Here is a 19,763-nt window from a genome sequence, read left to right as displayed (position 1 = left end):
AATAAAGGCCCATAAAGTCTTCTGTATGTGATTTACTAACATAAATCGTATTGGGTTTCTGGTTGACCGCGGTAGACTGGTCACCATTTTTAACTCGGAGCCACCCGCTAGCGATACTTCCGCGCGAATTTCGGGGACACCGGAAGTAGCGGATGACCTACTTTCACGGTTTGGGCTAGCTCTACAAAAACTGCGAAGAGCATCGGTAGTTCCCGCCACATTCAAAACAATCGTCGTATTCGGCCGAGATGCCGCTTTTACGGCAGAAATATTTCAGTCCGGCTCGACCGATAACTAACATCGATGAAAATGAGACCGTTTACACGATTCCTCATTCAAAAGAACAGTTCAAAACTAAAGAGTATCCTTTTACATGTTTTCGCAAACAACGCATCATTTTCCATCCAATCGTAGCTTATCATGTATCCACACGGGCCTAACACCTGTTATAATGGGAATCTTGAGTTGTGGGTCCTAATCCTATGGCTTTATAACTCAGTTCGATTTGTTTTTGTGGCGACAACAGAAAGAAAAACGTCTCGCTGGTGTTCCACTTTTTGCTATTCATTCAGGCCGACGATATTTTGCCATACCACGGCATATGTCGAGTCAATAGTAATACACTTTTGCCGAATGACCAACACATTTCTGATAATTATAGGAAACGAAAGTGTTAAGAAAGATTTAGAGAGAAGATAGTGGACAGAACAGTGTTCGTACCCCTGCCGGTTTGCTAGAAAGCGCCAAAGCGTCAGTTTCAGTCGTCAGTCATTTTATGTTTGATTCACTTGGTGTTTTCTTTAACCCGGTATTTTCAGTGAATACACTAAACGTATGAGTTTGTACAGCGAGCGTGTTTGGACGTGTCAATGTACGGGACACGTAAACCTCACTCACGAGCAAGCGTTTCTATCGGAAATGACCGCCAGAAAGTCGTTGAAGTCCCAGTTTCCGAGTTGTTTCGAGAAACCGGTGCTCGAAATCATTCATCATAGTATGTTGTGTTGTCTTTTTGATCGTAAACTTGAACAAAGATGGGTTTTTACGTTTACAGCGGACTTTTTGCTCCGTTATCTAATGCCTTCAACAGTCAATATGTCTAGTGACATGTTCAAAGTAATATACATCAAGAATTTCACATTGTCATACAAACCAAATTATCTCCAGTACTTTCGGGTATTAATTAGTTCGCACTGAAAGGGTTAGGAATAAATTGGAAAGATTCAAAGATTCAATTTCATCCACTGCAATCCGTTTCGATGATTGCCTTCATTGAGAATGCCCTCAAACTATATAGAATTCTAACCCCATGTTGTTATTGTTTATTCGTAGCGACCGATTCACTAGATTTGCTCGTTGATAAAGCTTGGACGTGTCTCCACCAGGCGTATCTCGTCGGTGAGGAAGTCATTTTCAAAGTAAAAACAAACGGCAAGTCGTAAGTACCGCATTATTTCACCCTGATTAAACACTTTGAAACTTGTATTATTCTGATGCACAAATTACTTGTAAGTGCCAGTTTATTATTATTATGAGATTTTGATCTTGAAATATGGATTGTCCCTGTTATTTATTTGATTAGTGGACTTGAATTGTTTTGATTTGTTGTCCTTTACAAACCCACCAAACCTGTCGAAACAGATTTTTGATGTCGAAATTGGACCTCAAATTACAGTTATATAGTCGTGTGATCAGCGGTTGAATTTTGCATTTTGAATCTTTTCAGAATCATCGGCCACGTTACTGACGTTGATAAATGCGGCGTTGTGGATGTAAGTTGGGCAGAATTTGAATTTACAGTAGAACCTGCTTAATTCGGATCATTTTAGACTGATGAAATTAATCAGGTTTATGAGGAATCCAGATTTAATGCCATGTTTTACATACATACATTGACAGGGCTCCTATGACTATTTGATTCCTTAGAAACTCTTTTTCAATGAATTTATTTCCATTTTATTTTTTCAGGCTCCGAAAGTAACTAACTGCCATTCGCCGTCGAGCGATAAAGAAAATAGCACGAATGAAAACAATAACGCTACCACTTCTGAGGGGTCGCCGAAAAAGTGGACAATACCGCAGGTAAATAGGCGTATGCACTGATTTCGTTAAGTGACTGAATATTTTGCCATAAAATGCCACAATTGATTGAAATGACTAGATATTCAAAGTTCTGATTGTTCTATCTTAACCATTGATTTCAGCTGCTGTCCTACAAGTATAGCGTTAAGATCAATGGTGAGGATAAAATCATACACGGAGTCCCGGCCGCTGATATCTGGTAAGTTCTTCACATACCGCATAGCATCTCAAAAACTCAAAAGATTTTTTGTTACAAATTTTTCACCGTTGAAAACATCTGGTCAAGCCATTATATGAACCCTAGTGATTGTGAAACATGTTGTCATTGTATCACAATTCAGAGCTCATGTAGAGTCTTCTACATAATGTACCTAACACTCACTATTAGAGAGCAGTCGCTACAAAGGCTTCAATTACTCCTAAAATATAAAAATGATCTCAAAAATCAGAATAGTTTCTTGATGATTTTCTCTTTACTACTCTCATTTGCAATGAAAAATGCGACAAAATGGAATTACAATCAAGTCAAGTCTGCCTGTCATGGCAAAATGATACATGTATTACCGTTTCTTCCTTTTGTATTTAACCAGTCGAACCGCCAGAGCCCCGTCTAAAGAACTTCTACGATTGTTTATCCGCGCGAACGCCGTACGGTACGGCGTCGGTTCGAGTAGCCCGTGGGTCGTCGACGAGGCGTACGTCAAGAAGTATTCGATACCGAACAAGTTTGCGGATTTCATGGTATCGCCTCAAAAGGTACGTCGACTTTTCGGCAGATAGATGCTCGATCGGGTTCTTATCTTTAAAAAAAGTCAGGGAATAGTTAGAGAATTTTGTAAAGAAGCTAATATCAGATAAATTTGAAAAGTGAAATAGAAGTGGAACCCCATTTAACTTATATTTGAACGTGATGTAACTGAATATTCTGCAGATGATGGAGTTGACGCGAAAGGCCCAGGACGACATGCTGAAGAAGAGGAAAAACCCGCCGTCGAAGCTAGCTCAGCCGGCGAGTAAAAAATTGAAATCTGAAAAATCGGTAAAACTTTCCGCCGGCAAATCGTCGTCGTCGTCCGGCAAGAAACAAAAGACGCTTCTCGATCATCCGAAAAAATCTCCGATGAAAAAATCGAATAAGTCGTCGGAAAAGACGGTCGTTAAATCGAAAAAATCGGCGAGTGCCGAGTCGCGTGTAAATAGCAGCGATAGCGAAGACGATATGTTGTTAGCGACGATAAAATCGAAATCGTCGTCGGCAGACGTCGATAGCAGCGATAGTGATATACGTCTGCTCGATCTGAAAATCAAACTCACTCCGGTGAAGGTTACGAAAATGACGACGGCGTCGGCGTCCACCACCGTCGGTCCGGCCGATGATAGCGATTCTTCCGAGGATGTCGTTCTGGCTAAGGTGAAATCGCTGACGCCGAAAAAGAAACTATCGTCGAAGTCCCATTCCAGGTTAGTGCAGTGGAAGTCGGGACTTACCGGTATGATAACCCAGGGGCCGGTTGCTGCAAAGTTGGTTAAAGATAACTAGCTGGGCTGCGTTATTCAAAGTGGTGACAAGCCCTATCCCGGTGATTAATCGATATCCCGGTGATAACAATCACCGGGATAGTGAAATTTAACACCGGGATAGTCTAATCACAGGGATCACTTAACAGCGCTTTAAAAAATGCAGGCCGGATAAATACCATAGTAGTAACAATGAACTTTCTCAATTGTCACCATGTCAACTATCCACTGTTTAACTCCAGCCAAATTTTAAGCAACTGGCCCCTGAAGAATTGGAACATCTTTTGATTTCATCTGATAAAATGTGAATGTGCTGATGACTGAAAAAATATCTTGTTTTATTAATTTTGATAGGTTTGAATCAATCAGAACATATGTATTGCGATGAAATGCTTCCTCGAGTTCTGTTATTTCACTCTCGTAAACTCTGTGCATCTTGTATTCGCTAATTTTTCAGTCCCTCCAAGAAAAACAAGTCGAAAACTGATGCGAAGTCACCGAAAAAGAAAAAGAAAGAAGATAAAGCTAATTCGACAAAAAAGAAAACTCCCAAGAAGCAACCCGCTCCGAATCAGAAAAAGGTACGTATCTGAATGCCTTGTCCCAGCTTACCAGATGAAAAATTATCCAAATTTAATTTTGAGGAATAGGCTATTAGAAATGTTTGTAGTACTGTACTGATTTATTCTTACCCAATTTGACCAAATTTAGTTAGTGTAAAGGATAAAAATTAGCGTACAAGACCACCAAATTAATGGTTTACGGAGATAAACAGTACTGATTGAGGAGGAGCCTATCGTAATTGGGAATGATGCAGATGCTTCCTTGAAATATGTAATTTTCTCCTTTAACAAGCGGAGCTTTCTGTAGTAATCAATCTACGCTGCTTGTTTTGTCAGGGAATGAAACAGATCACTTTATTGGATATGTCGAAACAACTATCGACCGGCTCGCCGAAAGCATCTCCGTCGAAGCTTAAAACACCGACTAAAGCTAGAAAATCTCCCGTCAAACCGGTCACTCCAAGAACTCCACTTATTGTCAAAAGGTAATTGCAATCCATCAGTGGAAATGTTTATTTCGCCGTTAGTTAGATTAATAAGTAAAAGTTCATACTACTCCTTGATTCCTTGAAAAATATCTTTATTTTCGATGGCCACCAATAATTCCTCTGAAATTAAGAAATAACATAAAATTCTTTGAAACTCTTTTTATTGCGGAAAAGAGTTCAAGAAATTGTCCTCAACTGTCTGTGATCAGATCAGATCTTATGTGACCTGAGTAATACAAACCCGGCATTTCTTGTATCGCAATTTTGGTTTTACTCAACTCTACTAACGCTAACCGTCTCGTACAGGATTCAAAAGACGATGCTGATGGACGAACGAAAGCGTAAACATACGCTGCCTCAATTACTGACGAAAGCGTGCAACGACTTGACCGAAAAACAGCGCGGTAATCTGCCGTTAGACGTGCGAGATATGATCTTGAAGAAGTACGAGAAAATAGCCGAAGCGAAAAAGTTGTAAGTAGAATTCATCAGCGGTGATCAATTTTTCTCAAATTCGTCGAAAAAAATACTCGACTCCCTAAACACTTTCATGGTTTACTTTATGTTACCTTAGACTTTATGTCTAAATGTAGTAGTCATTTCATGCTTAGGAGAAGTGCTATAGAAGTTGGTGCGTAGGGAGTCATCAGTCCAGCGACTCACACAGTACCTCTTAAATAATGCATAGTAGTTATCAGTGTGTATAAACTTTATAGTAACGGTTTTAACGGCGTCAAAAAAATTCTCAAAAAAACTACTCGAAATGACTTGAAAAGACGAGAAGATACACAATATCCGTGTATGATGATAACAAGAGACAATCCCACAATAACGAAGCCAAGATTGAAAAAATTCTACATCAGAATGATTATATTTGAGGAGCGACGTTTTGGCTAACAACCGTTAGCCATCATCAGGCGTACTGCCTGATTTTTCAATCTTGGCTTCGTTATTGTGGGATTTCTTTCGTTGAAATGACTTGGAGTTCTTCATCAATTTATCGATCTGAATTGATTAAGGGGTTAATCCTTTTCATGAAACTGTGTCCCGGACATGGTCCAGATGGTACAAATTGCCACCAGTACTAGGATGTGTCTCGCTTTGGTTTTAGGAAATCGATGTCCGTCGAAGAAAGAGATGCTTATTTGGCCGCGAAACGGGCCGAGCGAAAAGAGGAGCAGAAGAAATTGCGTTTAGCTCAGAGAAAGGTCGGTTTCTTTTATCGTCGTTGTCCATGGAATTAACTATTAAAAATTTTTAAAAAATGTCTCTGAGAGTATATGGCCAGTCCCAGAAATTAAGTTTACATTTGACTTTGTCCTTGACAAAATTTTCAAATGTTGCTGATCGGATTTTAGCTCAGCTATTAACCCTTTCATTTCATCTACACCGCAGTACAATGTATAAATCGGTGATTAACTTTGCTAGTACATATGTCTAACAGTGAAATTGTGTAGATGCCCTAAAGCGGTGTGCCCATTATTCAACACACTGTGGTGGAATCTTTTGAAATTTTAAGATTATTACCAGCACTTACCAGGTTTTGTCAGCATTAAAAGGGTAGATCAGCTATAACTCATCGCATATTCAAAATCTATTTCTCTTGCCGGATTCAGAGATTTGAAGATAACGAACTGGATGATCTCCGAGCATTACCCGCGCCGAAAATCGTCTCGACACCCGACGGTCTACCGAATGAGTGTTTCGGCGATGTGGTCATGGTTACGGAGTTTATCGGTTGTTTCAAGGAATTGCTCACGCCCGACAGTAATGATGTCATTCGAGCAGGTACGTGTGAAAAGTGGAGGTTATAGAATGGTTGCAGCCGCTTTCAATATCCCAATATTTTTATGAACTTTTAGGGACCAATTTCATCGACTGGTTTTAACTCAATTGAAAATTGATAACAGAAAAATCCTTATTTTAGATTCTTTGATGGAAGCACTTGTTGCTGGACCACGGGGATTTTGGTACATAACCAAAGTTTTAGTATACTTGCTACAGACTCTTCTTCAAGACCAAATCGCAGAGGTATGTATGGCATTTCTGTCCTGACGCTGCACTGATTTACTTTGAATGGGCCTACATTGCCGATTCTAGGTTGTAACTTAGGCAGTGTTTTCAATAGAGCCAGGTCCCAGACCCTTTTGTCGTTTGTAAAGGACCAGCCTGTTTTTTCAAACCAGCTTTCGTTACTGCGATATATTATGGGACCCTCCTGTTTTTCAAAGGGACCTGGCTTGTTAATTTCTTATTGAAAACACTGTTTGGGGTATGGAAAATTCATAATCTGGGTATGGAAAATGAAATTGGGAACCCGTAAGAACTCTAGAAGAGAAAATTTCTCACTCTGAAAAAATCTCATTTATAATTTAACTGAATTATGTTTGATTTGTTTCAGGATTACGCGGAGTTCGGTATCGAACTGTCCGAGGTTCCCGTGAATTCGTTCACGGCGTCGGAACTCGTGCGTTTGTGTCTGCGTACGCACGATCACACGTCCGATGAAAACAATCGCGAAAACACGAGCGTATCCAGCGAACAAGAATTAGAAGATGAAGTGGTACGTGGACGATAATCATTATTTTGCAAGCTGTCACCTTTTACTGCAGGGTCCCTACAACTCCTTGATTCGTTAAAAACTCAACAGAAATAGCTCTCAAAGGTGCTTGAAACTCCTTTGATTTGAGTAAAATGCCTGAAACTCCTTCAATTTTGAGAAATGGCAATTTCTGGTTTAGTTTTATGTTTGTACGGTAGACTATGCCTAGAAATCGGTACATTAGCATGTTTCTCAATTAGGTGATTACCATAGAAATCGAGTTTAGGTATGGTATAGGATAAAAGAATTCTTACACAAAACCTCCGAATAAATCGGGTTTTACCGAGATAAACAGTACTGATTTAGGAGGAGTCAACTGTAAATGACGCAGACGCTTCCTCGAAATTTGACATTTTCTCCTTTCGAACTCCTTGAAAACTCATTATATCCAGGAATGACCTATTGGGAAGCCTGTATTGATAAATACATGTAATAGGATAGGATATCATTGTACACACCATGTACCGGATAATAATGCGATCGTAAAATTTTTTCTTATATTTTGTAGGACGAAGAAATTATAGATTTGTTGGAAGGTTCAGAGTTCTTTGCCTTGGATCCCACTCAGAAATTGAGTATACTGGTCGGACTGTGTAATCGTATTATGGCTTCGTATTCACTGCAGGATTACATCGAGGAGAAACAGAAATTAGCGACATCTCTGTGGTACGTTAGATCTTAAAACTACAGGACCTATTAATACGATAGTTTTTGGTTGGGTATTGATTAGACAGCACTGAAAGGGTTAATACTGAGCTTGTCGAAAAAGTAGACCCACTGTGTGCTTTGAGCAATTCAATGGGGTAGTCGCAGTCATCGTCTATTCATTTCTTGAAATCGTTTCTTACAGGCGCGAGAGGTTAAACGAGTTGCATAAGAAAAACATCCGAGAAAAAGAGATGAAAAAAGAAGGCAAGAAAGTTCCGAAAACTGAAGAGAATCCTCCAAACGGTGCGTTACATGAAAACTGTATTAGATCGTAACAGCAAATCAATTTATAGAAATTGGCATTTCCTCGCTTGCCACAGATGGCAATCTAATCTTAGATTTTGAGAGAAATTGAGCTTTGAAATGATTGTTTAAGTGCTCTAATTTTTCCAGGGGCCGCGAGTAATACTAATTCTACTACAAATACGCTGTTATCGCATTTCTACGGCAAAAATTCCATAGCCAACGACAGCAAACCGACTTCATCCGCCGACGAAGGGGGCGCTAGCGCCAACGAAGCGAACGATCTCGCGTCGATTGTCAAGCGCCGACGTTTGAACGCCGCTCTACGCGAACAGCAAAGCAGAGAAGAGAAAAAACGGTACGTTCAAAAGTGGAAATGTTCGTGGATTTATCAATTGTCTTGTGATTACTTGGCCCTTGGATAATATACTACCGAATAAGGAAAACATGTACAATAGTAGATGATACCTGGACCCATTTTCACAAAACAAGATCATGATTAGCAGACTGATATTAATCTCACTATTCAGACTAAAAGTTGATGAAAACAAAAAGTTTAGTCAAAACTTCGAATCTGTGAGAAAATAAATGATGAAATCATCAACTGTGGGTTTTGCTCATTAAGATTATGATTAGTTGCCCATTCTCATTTTTGTTTACATTTCATTCTCGATGAACTTCGAGGGAGTGTTTATGAGGAGGAAAACTCACGTATCCGAGTAATGCCCTTCCTTAACTTTTGTACTCCGGCCCTCCAATTTTCCTACGTATATCTCTACTCCAGCTTTAACTCCATTTTCAAAATGAAATGATTTTTCAACAGGAAAGATAAAGAATATGAGGAATACAAGCAGGCGGTCGCTTTGCAAAAATTAGAAAAAGATTTCGAGGTAAGGATGTGGTCTTTTGTCGAAATTTCTGATTTCCGAGCGAGTCAAATTAGTGGCCACCCTGTTCTATAGTTCCTCTTGATTTTGCATTCCTCGTAATTTGTACCGATTTCAATTGGATTTTTGTATCGCAGGAAGGCATTCTGAAATCGAAGTTAACGCTGAGACAGGTTCCGATCGGACACGATCGCCACCACAATCGCTACTGGGTGTTCTCGAAGTCGTCGTTGCCCGGGCTGTTCGTCGAAAAGGGCTGGGCGGCGAAAGAGATCGATTATCGCGTCGAAATGTCCGACGTCGAACAATCAGGTTCCGATTCGGAAGACGAAGACAAGAAACCTCTCGAAAGAACGTGAGTTTGTTTTAAGTTTTAAAGGCCCAACTTCAAGCATAAAAGACCAGTCAATGCCAACGCTTCAAACCATTTGGATCATAGCTCCTACAACCTTGAAGGCATTGTCCTGACTTTCTCTTTCAATGACAAGGAAGATGCCAGCATAGATGTACAATTAAACTAGCTTAATTCGGATCGTTTAAATACCGGTACTGATTTTGATCTAATCTGGATATTATTCACGGTGCACGTGAAATGGGATGCTTTTCAATAATGAGAATCAAGAATTTATATTATACAGGAATTATACAAGAATTGTTTCGTTAATTCCAGGTTTCCTCATCGCGGTCAAAATCTTTGGTTCCATTTCGACGGCATGGCCGACATGGAACAGTTATTGGATAACCTGCACCCTCGTGGGATTCGCGAAAGTTTACTCAAGAAAGAATTGCAAACGCAATTGCCGAATATTGCGAAATCGTTTGAGAAAAAGTGAGTTATCTACTAATTCTCATTACAGTGTATGTGCTGATGTCCGTTGTGTAAGTCAATTCTTGGGGCCAGATTTACGAAACTAGATTATGATAAGTTGCTAATTTTCAATGGTCTCAACAATTTAGATAGATGCCGGGCCTAGGTCGGCATTGCGACTGCCAGCGAATTATTGCGATGCGATTCTCTGCAGGTTTTATCATAGAAAAACAGTTTCATCCAGTTGTACATTGACGATATCAAAGCATACACCTATTTCATATTAAAGATCAAGTGTAAAAAATTGCGTAATATCTTGTTTATAATAAGAATTTTGATGAATAGGCCACTGTAGGCTACGCTTGATCTTCAAGGTGAAAATTCTGTTTTCTAATTTCTGCAGATTGGAACCCGACCTGCTGGACGCCGATGGACCGAACGATATTCGCGACGCTTTCAAAAAGGAACTGAAGGAAACGCGAACTCGACTGGTTAACGGGTGTATGGGCGGCGATGAAAACTACGACGCCTGGGTCATACGATTAGATTCAACGACGAATATCAAAGATCTCGTACGTAACATTGAAGTATATTATGTGAGAATAGATTAAGCATCAAGCCATTCCCAAAATGAGTGAATTTTCAATCCACTTTAAATCAGATATTTAGATCTCAGAGGAGTTTGCAATTCATGACACGAATTACTCAAGATTACCAGGATTGAGTCATTAATTTGTGATGTTCTGTTTCAGGCGGCGCTGCTATTAGAAACTCACTTGTCGGTCGACTCGAAATTTCTCGAAGGAATTTTTACGCAGACGGATAAAGTTGAAAAGAGCGGTGAATCGGGCACCGGCGCCGCTGTAGAAGGGTCGATAGTAAAAAGTAAGCTGGTAGTGAGTTTAAAGACGGTCGAACTGTGTTGATAATCCGAATATTTTGAGATTAGGTGAAAAGTTCGAATTTGAAATGAATATTCGAGTTAAAAGGTTCGCCGAATTGGATAGATCCAATTTGAGCTGAGTACTGTATTTGAACAGGCACCATCAATGCCCTTACACACAAAATGACCTCAATGAGGATGACGGCAATAGGACAACGATCAAATCTAGTTCATTTTCAATTGATTTCTTTTAGAATTTTAGCCTTCCGCATCTAAGGCATTTCACGATAAATTCTGATTGATCTTTTGGGTTCATGCGCCGCGCGATTTTTATTTATCATTAATAGAATTTGAGAAATAATGAGAAGAAATCTGAAATCATTGTCTTAATACTCGCTTGTGGTGCCTGGTGGATCCCCACTTGCTACAAGTGGACTCCTCGATTGCCGCAGTCGATTGTAGAGACCTCCTTTCTACAGATTCGTTATACAATGTTTTATGATTTCAGACAAGAAATTGGCCGATCGTTTGAAAAGTTGGATCGAAGCCGTCGAATCGAGCGCTACATTCTCACGTCTGCACGTATTATTAGGAATGTTAGATGCGTCGATAATGTGGGAGAAGTCAGCCGAACATGCTGTAAGTTTATCATTTAAAACGTAAATATATCGCATGCAATTAATGATTTCATTTTGGCCTGTATACATATATATATATATATATATGTAGCTTGTAGCTCTTATGAAAATTTGAAGATGTGGCATCAGTGAGAAAAGCTATTATGTATCTATTTTGAATATGGTTACATTAACAAGATCGAAATGGACTTGTTATGTCTATGCAGAATACAATTTTAGTGATTTACTCCTTAATTAAATGAACTGATCCGTCACAGAGCTACCGACCTGCCACCCCTGATTTTCAGTTATAGTTTCTGAAATTTCATGTTAATCTTCTTAACATGGCTCCTCCACAACTAGGACGGTCTTAGAGTGTGTTCTTATATCTAAGCTTTGACTGTATGGTGCTGGACGCTAGTTATGTACTTATTTTGTTCCTGATTCACAGGATGCTATTCCGCTCGAATTTGATCAAGTTTTTTGAGTCTAAATGACCATTTTATTTCTTAAATTTGTGTAGAAATGTAAAATATGTCGGCGAAATCGTAAAGACGACTACACAGCGTTGATACTCTGTGATTCGTGTAATCAAGCATTCCATCTGATGTGTTTACGACCGGCTTTGCTCACTATTCCTGACGGTGATTGGTTCTGTCCAGCTTGTACGGTAAGTTTGAACTATATTTTTAACCGATTTGCTTTTAGGAAATATGTTCATCAGTTTAGAAAAATTGTGAAAAATCATGAACCATTTTGATCCTCTTTTTTGTCGAATACCGAGGAATTTATGCACGTGCTGTTAGAAAGTTTCAGAAGCTTTATTTCAATCTGTCGCTATTATGATCATTAACTACTGATTGTACCCCTACCCTTAGTGGTGGTGACATGAAAAATGTGAAAAATCTGAACACCAGCCCAAATGGCTGCCTTAGTCAGTTAGTTTTGCACTTCTTTTGCAATGTTTCCGCGTGTTTTTATTTGCAGCCTAGAGCGCCGCGACAGAGGGACAGGCCGAAACATTACGTAGATCGTGGAAGTAGCAATGACGGAACGTCTGAGGTTAGTCGAAATTTTTTGGCCTCTGACCTTAAAAACCTGGAAAACTCAGGGAATCGGAAAAATCAAGGAATTTTAACAATTTTACCGAAAAACCTGGAAAACTCTATTGACCACGCACTTCCTTTTCAATACATGATTCAATGAAAAGTGAATTATAACATTTCAAACTTAGAAATTTCTCTGATTCACTCAGGGAATTTTATGTTATCACATGGGAAACTCAGGGGCCAGTTGCGCAGTCCAAAGGTGGTCTGGAATCCTTAAGACTGGTCTCAATTTGTTAGATTGGCTATAGAACTATGTTGGTCTTAGACTGGTCTTGAGTCTATGCCGTGACTATACAACCGGCCCCAGGGGATATGTAAATAGACAGAAAGTGGCGCCACCGTGCTATTATTTATCTGTTTTCTCTGTACGTAGGAGGAAAAGATGGAGGTCGAGGAACCGGAATATTCGAATGAAGAGAACTGTACACGATGTGGAGGAGACGAGGGTCTCGTGTCGTGTAGTTCTTGTCCGAGAGCGTTTCACTTAGATTGTCACATCCCGGCGTTACGACACGAACCGAGGTATTCACGTCTTCATAAAAGAAAAGAAAATCTCGTAAACAGTGGACACCGTTTATCCCTGAGTCAATTGCCTCAAATTATCGCCGATATGTATGACAATGTTCTTGCTCAGTTCATTGTGATAACACATCCTTGCTACGACTGCATCGCAAAACTGCCATCCATCTGAGTCCCTTGAAATATCATCTTTTTACAATCTTTGGTGGTATTTTTCAAAATGATTGGATTTCCTGGCAACTGTTGTCCTGCATCCATAAAATCTTAATAAGATAATAAATTCCTTCTTTATTCCTATTTGGCTCCTGTACATCACATCCCTGATTCAGATATTCATAAATTGGCAGCTTTGATATATTTAACGGTAGTTGATAATTCATTTAAAGCAGAAATATTTTCATGACTTGTCGCTAGTTGAATTTGTCAAAAAAATTTGCCTTCTTCATTGAGAAAGAAAATAATGAAATGAGCTACCATACTTTAAGTCTGATATTTTTATATATCATTCGAATCGTGATGTCATTCAGGAAAGGATGGTCGTGTCAGTACTGTAAAGAAGGTATTCCGTACAAGAAAAAGAGATCGCAGGCCTCGAGGTCGACGCGATCCTCAAGATCTTCGAACCAAAGAACAGCAGCAGCAGCCGGTAAGTATTGCAACTCGGTGAACTTACCGCGGTATGGGTAATTCCAGATAAGATCAAATTCAGACAATTTGTCTGGGTAAGGTTTCAGAATCGGTCTAAAACTTATTAAGTATTAGACGGAATGTGGAGATTCTGAAAATTGTAGCTCCCTTAGTTCAAGGGTTTTCAAAAGTTCGGATTTCGTTCAATAATCTATCTTGCAGCAAAAACTCGCCGACGTGCGGTTTCCAGTTCTGACGAAGACGAAGACTTTTCAGAAAACGATCGGTCGAAAAAGTCTAAGAGAGGTCGACCTCGACGTTCGACTAGAGGTGAGAAAGGGATTAGAACTGGAGAATATAACGCTTAAACTACGATCTACTCCTTCTTTCTCAATACCACTTAAATCTGTAAACCGCTTGGCATCCAGTCTGGCCAACTCTGTGACACATTTACAGCCCTAATGCTGCCAAGAAAGACAGAGTCTACGGTAGTATACATATCTAACATTCATTTACTGCAGGTCGCCGCGTAGATTACGTTTACGAGTCCGAAAATGATGAAGTCAGCGGCGATGATGACGTCGACGCTGATGGTGATGATGATGATGACGACGATGAAGAGACGGAGATCGAGGAGAATGTGGAGCCGGTGGAGTCTCGTTCGCATCGGCGAACCAAACGATCAAACTCTCCTAAAAGGCCGACTAGAAACAGGTACAGTATTCAAATAGGAAATTAAGAGCTTCTACAGATGAGCAGCTATATGTGAATGGGGTGAATGATCACGATTTAGAAAATGAGGAACATACTGAAAACCAATTTCTCTTTGGAAAAGGACGGAATTTGATAAAAACAAGGATATACAGTAAACCTTGCCTTACTGGTGAACATATTAGATATGAAAATCTTGTCTTGCCTCAGCAACATTATACATGCATCAACTGAAAAAATGTGTCTCTACAGTTCTAGACCAGTTAGTCAAAGACGGCAGAGTGATAACAGCGATATTTTAATCAGCAATACATCCAAAACTCAATCGGAATTACAGGTAAAGTATTCTTGATAAGTTCGGGAATGTTTTTGTGATAAGCTAAAAGACTGAAAAACAGAAGCACCTCGTTACAACGAACTTCAGGGGACCAGAAAATCAGGAGCCAGTTGCTCAAAAGTTGGTTAAAGATAACCAGTGGATAAATACCATAGTAACAATGAAGTTTTAATTATCACTATGTCAACTATCCACTGGTTAATTCTAACCAACTAATGGCCCCTGTTCGTTATAACCAAGAGTTTGTTTGATCCAGTATGAAATTATTATAATTATGCGATTTGTGATGAAATTCTACGTTTGTGATAACTGCAAAAAATCATTACATCTGGGGAGGTCATGAAAACGATGTTGCACTATAGTGTTATTAGTCGTGCTTGTTTGATATAATGTGATCGATACGTTTACACTCTTCAGGCTATATACTACGAAATAGTCGGGCGTCTGGTGAAGAACCGCGCGTGTTGGCCGTTCTGCGAACCGGTCGATCGCGACGAGGTCCCCGACTACTTCGAAATCGTGCGCAATCCGATCGATCTGTCGACAATCGAAACCAAGTGTTTCCACTACGAGACGATTAACGAATTCATCGCCGATTTTATACTGTTGTTCAACAATGCAGAGCTTTACAACAAGGTCAGTCGGCGCCCGGTTCAGTTGTCCGAGGTTGAATTCATCCTAATAATGATTGTAATTCATTCAGGCTAAAATCCATAGCATGCAATAATCATAGTTCCCACAGAACAGGGACATTGGGAAAAACTTGGGAATTTTGAAATGATAATTCCCAGTTCATTTCCATTTGGAAAAAATTGAAAAATCACCCATGAAATATTTGGGAAAAACCTGGGAATCGTTAATTCATGTAACTGTGGGAACCGTGAGTAATCCAAGACAATCTGTTCCGTGGCAGGTGGAATGTACTGTATCCTCATATTTTTCTTCGTCCCGATGGTCGCGCTGTAATGTATCTAAAACGCGTCCTACGTTTCATTTTCAGCCAAACTCCGAAGTGTACAAATGTATGGTTACTATAGAGAAACATTTTGGTCAGTTGATAGAACGCTTTTTACCCGGTAAGTCCATCTCACCTGCATCCATGAGTACTGTACATAGACCCTGCTTATTTCGGATTATTTGAGACGGGCGAAATAAATCCGGATTATGAGTATTGATGGTTAATATACCTAGCTGTAGGTTTACTATTCTACATATATCCTTAGGCAAGGCATTAATTCACAATTGCTACCGGCTGACGACGCCTTGATCGCTCTGCAGCGTATCGGTGTTGCATCTCCCCAGGGAGAGTAAGAATGTACTGGATTGCTAACAGAAGCTGGGTAATAATTGAGTGACAGCGCTTTGAGCATTCATTGGAAAGGCACTAATTATTATTATTATTATTATTATTATTATATATGGTTAACCACTATTATAGCACCACCTGATAAACCCCTCCCTAATGCCTGGTTTTTCGAAGAATGAAGGATGGGTATTTGACTGTGTTAATTGAATGGGTTCTTAACAGATCAAGTCAGGGGAAACAACGTACATGTGTCGCCCTGTTATGGGTAAAATTGATGAAAATCGATGTTTCGCAAAAATTGGTTTCTTTCTCTCTTCAGAAGTGAAATACAAACGCAAATTTGTTGGTTTGTAACGCGGACATGTCGGTGAATTTTGTGTGGTAGTGAAAACTTCACCGAGCGAAGAAGAGGACCCCGTCCTGCTGCCAGCTGTACCACCGGATGGATTGGATAACAGATTAGAACAACTCGCTTGTAACTAGCTAATATCTAGATTCTCAAACTCCTGAATTGAAAATCAGGCAAATCTCGTGTCTAGATTAACTTGCATTCATCTTTTGGATTGGTAAATATTTACGGCAGTTTTGAGATGAAACAATGGATACATTTTGATTCGATCCTAGAAGTTATCCGCCTGGTGGAACCTCGATTAGCGCGGTTGACTGCGCAGACCAGCCTATTCACTGTGATTAGTGCTGGAAGTGATGATCAAGGAAAAATGATGATGGTGATGATGATGGTGATGATGATGGTGATGAGCTAGCTTGTATGTGATAATATACCGGGATTTTTTTAACTAGACATACAGAACACCCGCACTAACACATGCACACCCACACCGACACTCATTGACACATATGCGAATGTATTTTATCATAATGTTGTACAGTTTTATTTTATCGGAAATCTATGTATTACATGTATATATGATGTATACTGATATGTAATACGCGACTGGTAATATGTGTATCGAATACATGCGTATTTACGGTAGACTCCGATTTCCTATGATAGAATATCCAAAAACAAATTCCTTCTCATCGCTCTGACTGCCCGAAATTGGTTCGCCTTGGAGAAAACGAAATGGTCCCTGAGATCTAAAGCTGAATTACACATACCGCAGGGAAACATAGAAACAGGAAACCGAACCAAGTGTTTCCTAGTGTTGAGTGTGTTGACGAGTAACATGAAACATGGTTTCAAGAACGATGTCTCCGAATTCAAACATGTTTGATGATTCTATGTTTCCCTGCGTTGTTTGTACGAACGAAGTGCAGTCTACTGTACATACAATTTTGATTTACTTTAAAAAAGGCCTCGCTCTGCATTATTTTACTCGGTTCAATTCAAATATCTACTAAAATGCCATATATTCATCTTCGAGTGGAATTTTAGAAACTAGTTTTCATAACTTTACCATCATTTACACGTAGCAAAACAAACTTTGGCTGGGTCAATTCAAGACGGGTTCTGAAGATGATTCTACAGTTCATCGTTAACATTTGCGGGACTGGATCTTCGATTTTAAAGTTTAATCTTTCAAATCAGTTTATTAGCCTCGGTTGTTATGAATAATTGCATTTTGTCGAGAATCCATCAAAAACCCGAATAAGGCAATGCGGTGTTTTTATTATTTATTAGTAAGACTAGGCTGGTCATGTAAAACGGGACAAACTTTACTGATCGCGAGGAGAAAATTGCTCAAAAGTTGGTTAAAAACCGAGTCAACTGATGGATCATGATTACAATGCGATTCTAATATTGTCACTAACTCTAACCAACTTTTGAGTGAATAGCCCGTGATGTTTCTATATATGAGTCTGTTATTTTATGTGTAATAGACTTTACTTTCCATCAGAGTCTTAACCGACGACGTTTAAAGCAAATTTAGGAAAGGTTGTCCAGCATCCGAAGCCGTTCTCTCGAAGGGTCGCATGTTACCTCTTAAGAACGTCTGGCGACTTCGCTGTACATGTACATAAAGTATAGTAGTCAAAGAATTATGCCATAATATATATACACATTGTATGATGATTCGTGAATGGGTAATAATGACAATGATGTAATAATGTATATATACTAATGTATATTCAGTGTTTGGAATCGATGTTAGGCGTATTTATATATAATGCATACGTAATGCGCGATTTGAATGTATATTTCTCTCGATAGAAAATGATGATAAAGATTGATAGGAAATCTTTGATAGTGTCCGTAGCCGAATGACTGATTTTATGTATCTCTATCAGGACAAAAAATGCAAAATTTTTTTTTTTTCTTATTTGTGGAGGCAGGGTTTAGATGAAGATTGATAAGTTTTGTAAATGGATAGAGCAATCGTTTGTAACGCTCGCGCGGATTTCCCGAAGTATAAGTCATAAAAGAATGACTTCTATTTTGCATATGTTTCTGAGTTAGATCAAGTTTAAAATCTCCAGTATTGAGGTCTTGCAGTCATGTACTTTCTCCACGTGTCTACGCCTTTATATTGATGGTCAAACCATTAACTCTAAATGAAGAGCCCGTGTTATTTAAGGTATTCAGATGAAAGACCCTCGTAGTTTGTAAATACCCCAGCTCGTATGGCAAACTATGACGTCACGTGCAAGATCCCTATAAGCCGTGTTCACACTATCACTAGTTAGACCGTTCTAAGTGGGTCCGTACCTGGAACGGGCCAATCAGTATGTGAGTTCACACACGTATTGCTAAATTGGCCACAGATAGTTAGTTATCACGACACTAGCCCTGCAAGATTTCCTTATTAGCATTTTACCCCTAAATTGATATCTTAATGATAGATTTTTGAGTCCCTGGCTGTTGATTATTTTAACAAATTTGATGACTGCAGTATCGTAGTGTGAACGTGGCTGTAGAGGTCATCCACAGACATCAATCGTATTTTAATCATTTAGTGACTACTCCAAGGTCAAATGGCGTTTTGCTTCACTGAGCCGCTTGCACTACTTGCAGTGTGACGTCACCATGACGCGTAAAGAGTTTATGTCAGTCGTCGGCCGTGGTCGAATGCAGTGATATTCGCCCGATATGACGTACGTGAAAAATAAATTTGACGCTAATTCCTTAAACCTCCGGGGTAGGGGTCATCTTTAAATCCTATATTCAAACTTATCAACATGATTTAGTTGACGTGAAACTGTTTGATTTAAAGTTCAAAGGTGATGCAGCACAGGACCGTGTTTGAAATAATCGACGCAGGTCCGCCGTGATGCGCTGGCCTTAAGAAAATTAAAGCATCGATTTGAAAAAAAAATAAATAATCGGTGAAATTTTTTTTGTTACTTCAAATTATGTTTCCAAACTTGCTCAAGTGGAGGCCAAAGTGCGAGGAAAATAAACGCAAAATCTGGCGACGGTTGTTTTGAATTTTCTAGGCGAACTCTCGCAGGCCCCCGAGTAAGACGGGGCTGCTACGGGTCTGATGCGGTGAATAGATCGTGTATACGGGATTCTAGTGAGATGCGCGCATTGTTTCAATGTAGAACGTATATACTAATTGATATATGTATATGTATATTGATACGCTGTCTTTTTGTTGTACGTAACTTTGTAGTAAAGTATAATAGAGTAAAATAAAAATCATTTACTTAAGTTAGATGATGATCGTCTTTTATTCATTTCTTCTTTATTTCTTTCAAGGAAAACGATAATGAAAAGTGCATTAAGACGAGTTTTTTATCCGGAATTTTTTATGAAGAAATGAGCAGTTCTTTATTTATTGAAAGCAAAAGTC

At 39.3% G+C, this 19,763-nt stretch overlaps 1 protein-coding gene across 1 annotated transcript; it reads left to right on the top strand.

Moving 5' to 3' along the window:
- The first annotated feature begins 87 nt into the window (after positions 1-87).
- LOC141912611 (tyrosine-protein kinase BAZ1B-like) lies at positions 88-19,593 on the top strand. Its single transcript, XM_074803905.1, has 34 exons — positions 88-361; positions 819-994; positions 1,333-1,438; positions 1,727-1,772; positions 1,969-2,082; positions 2,205-2,281; positions 2,673-2,838; positions 3,014-3,543; positions 4,058-4,181; positions 4,500-4,648; positions 4,958-5,125; positions 5,763-5,859; positions 6,268-6,439; positions 6,579-6,682; positions 7,053-7,214; positions 7,762-7,919; positions 8,104-8,204; positions 8,355-8,562; positions 9,028-9,094; positions 9,229-9,446; positions 9,762-9,920; positions 10,303-10,471; positions 10,652-10,784; positions 11,291-11,421; positions 11,923-12,069; positions 12,387-12,461; positions 12,882-13,030; positions 13,555-13,673; positions 13,877-13,984; positions 14,176-14,368; positions 14,618-14,702; positions 15,120-15,338; positions 15,703-15,778; positions 16,328-19,593. The coding sequence occupies exons 1-34, from the start codon at positions 249-251 to the stop codon at positions 16,360-16,362; spliced, it is 4,854 nt and encodes a 1,617-aa protein (XP_074660006.1). The 5' UTR covers positions 88-248; the 3' UTR covers positions 16,363-19,593.
- Positions 19,594-19,763: the final 170 nt, after the last annotated feature.

This window comes from Tubulanus polymorphus, chromosome 11 (assembly GCF_964204645.1).
Source record: "Tubulanus polymorphus chromosome 11, tnTubPoly1.2, whole genome shotgun sequence".
Taxonomy (NCBI): domain Eukaryota; kingdom Metazoa; phylum Nemertea; class Palaeonemertea; order Tubulaniformes; family Tubulanidae; genus Tubulanus; species Tubulanus polymorphus.
The sequence above is the reverse complement of the archived record's forward strand: the minus strand, read 5'-3'. Positions and strand labels throughout refer to the sequence as shown.

Excerpts from the sequence above, each read along its gene's own strand:
- LOC141912611 (XM_074803905.1), top strand. The coding sequence starts at position 249 with ATGCCGCTTTTACGGCAGAAATATTTCAGTCCGGCTCGACCGATAACT. Across the intron at positions 362-818 it reads GAACAGTTCAAAACTAAAGA|TGAATACACTAAACGTATGA; the intron begins GTATCCTTTTAC and ends CGGTATTTTCAG. Across the intron at positions 1,439-1,726 it reads GTAAAAACAAACGGCAAGTC|AATCATCGGCCACGTTACTG; the intron begins GTAAGTACCGCA and ends GAATCTTTTCAG.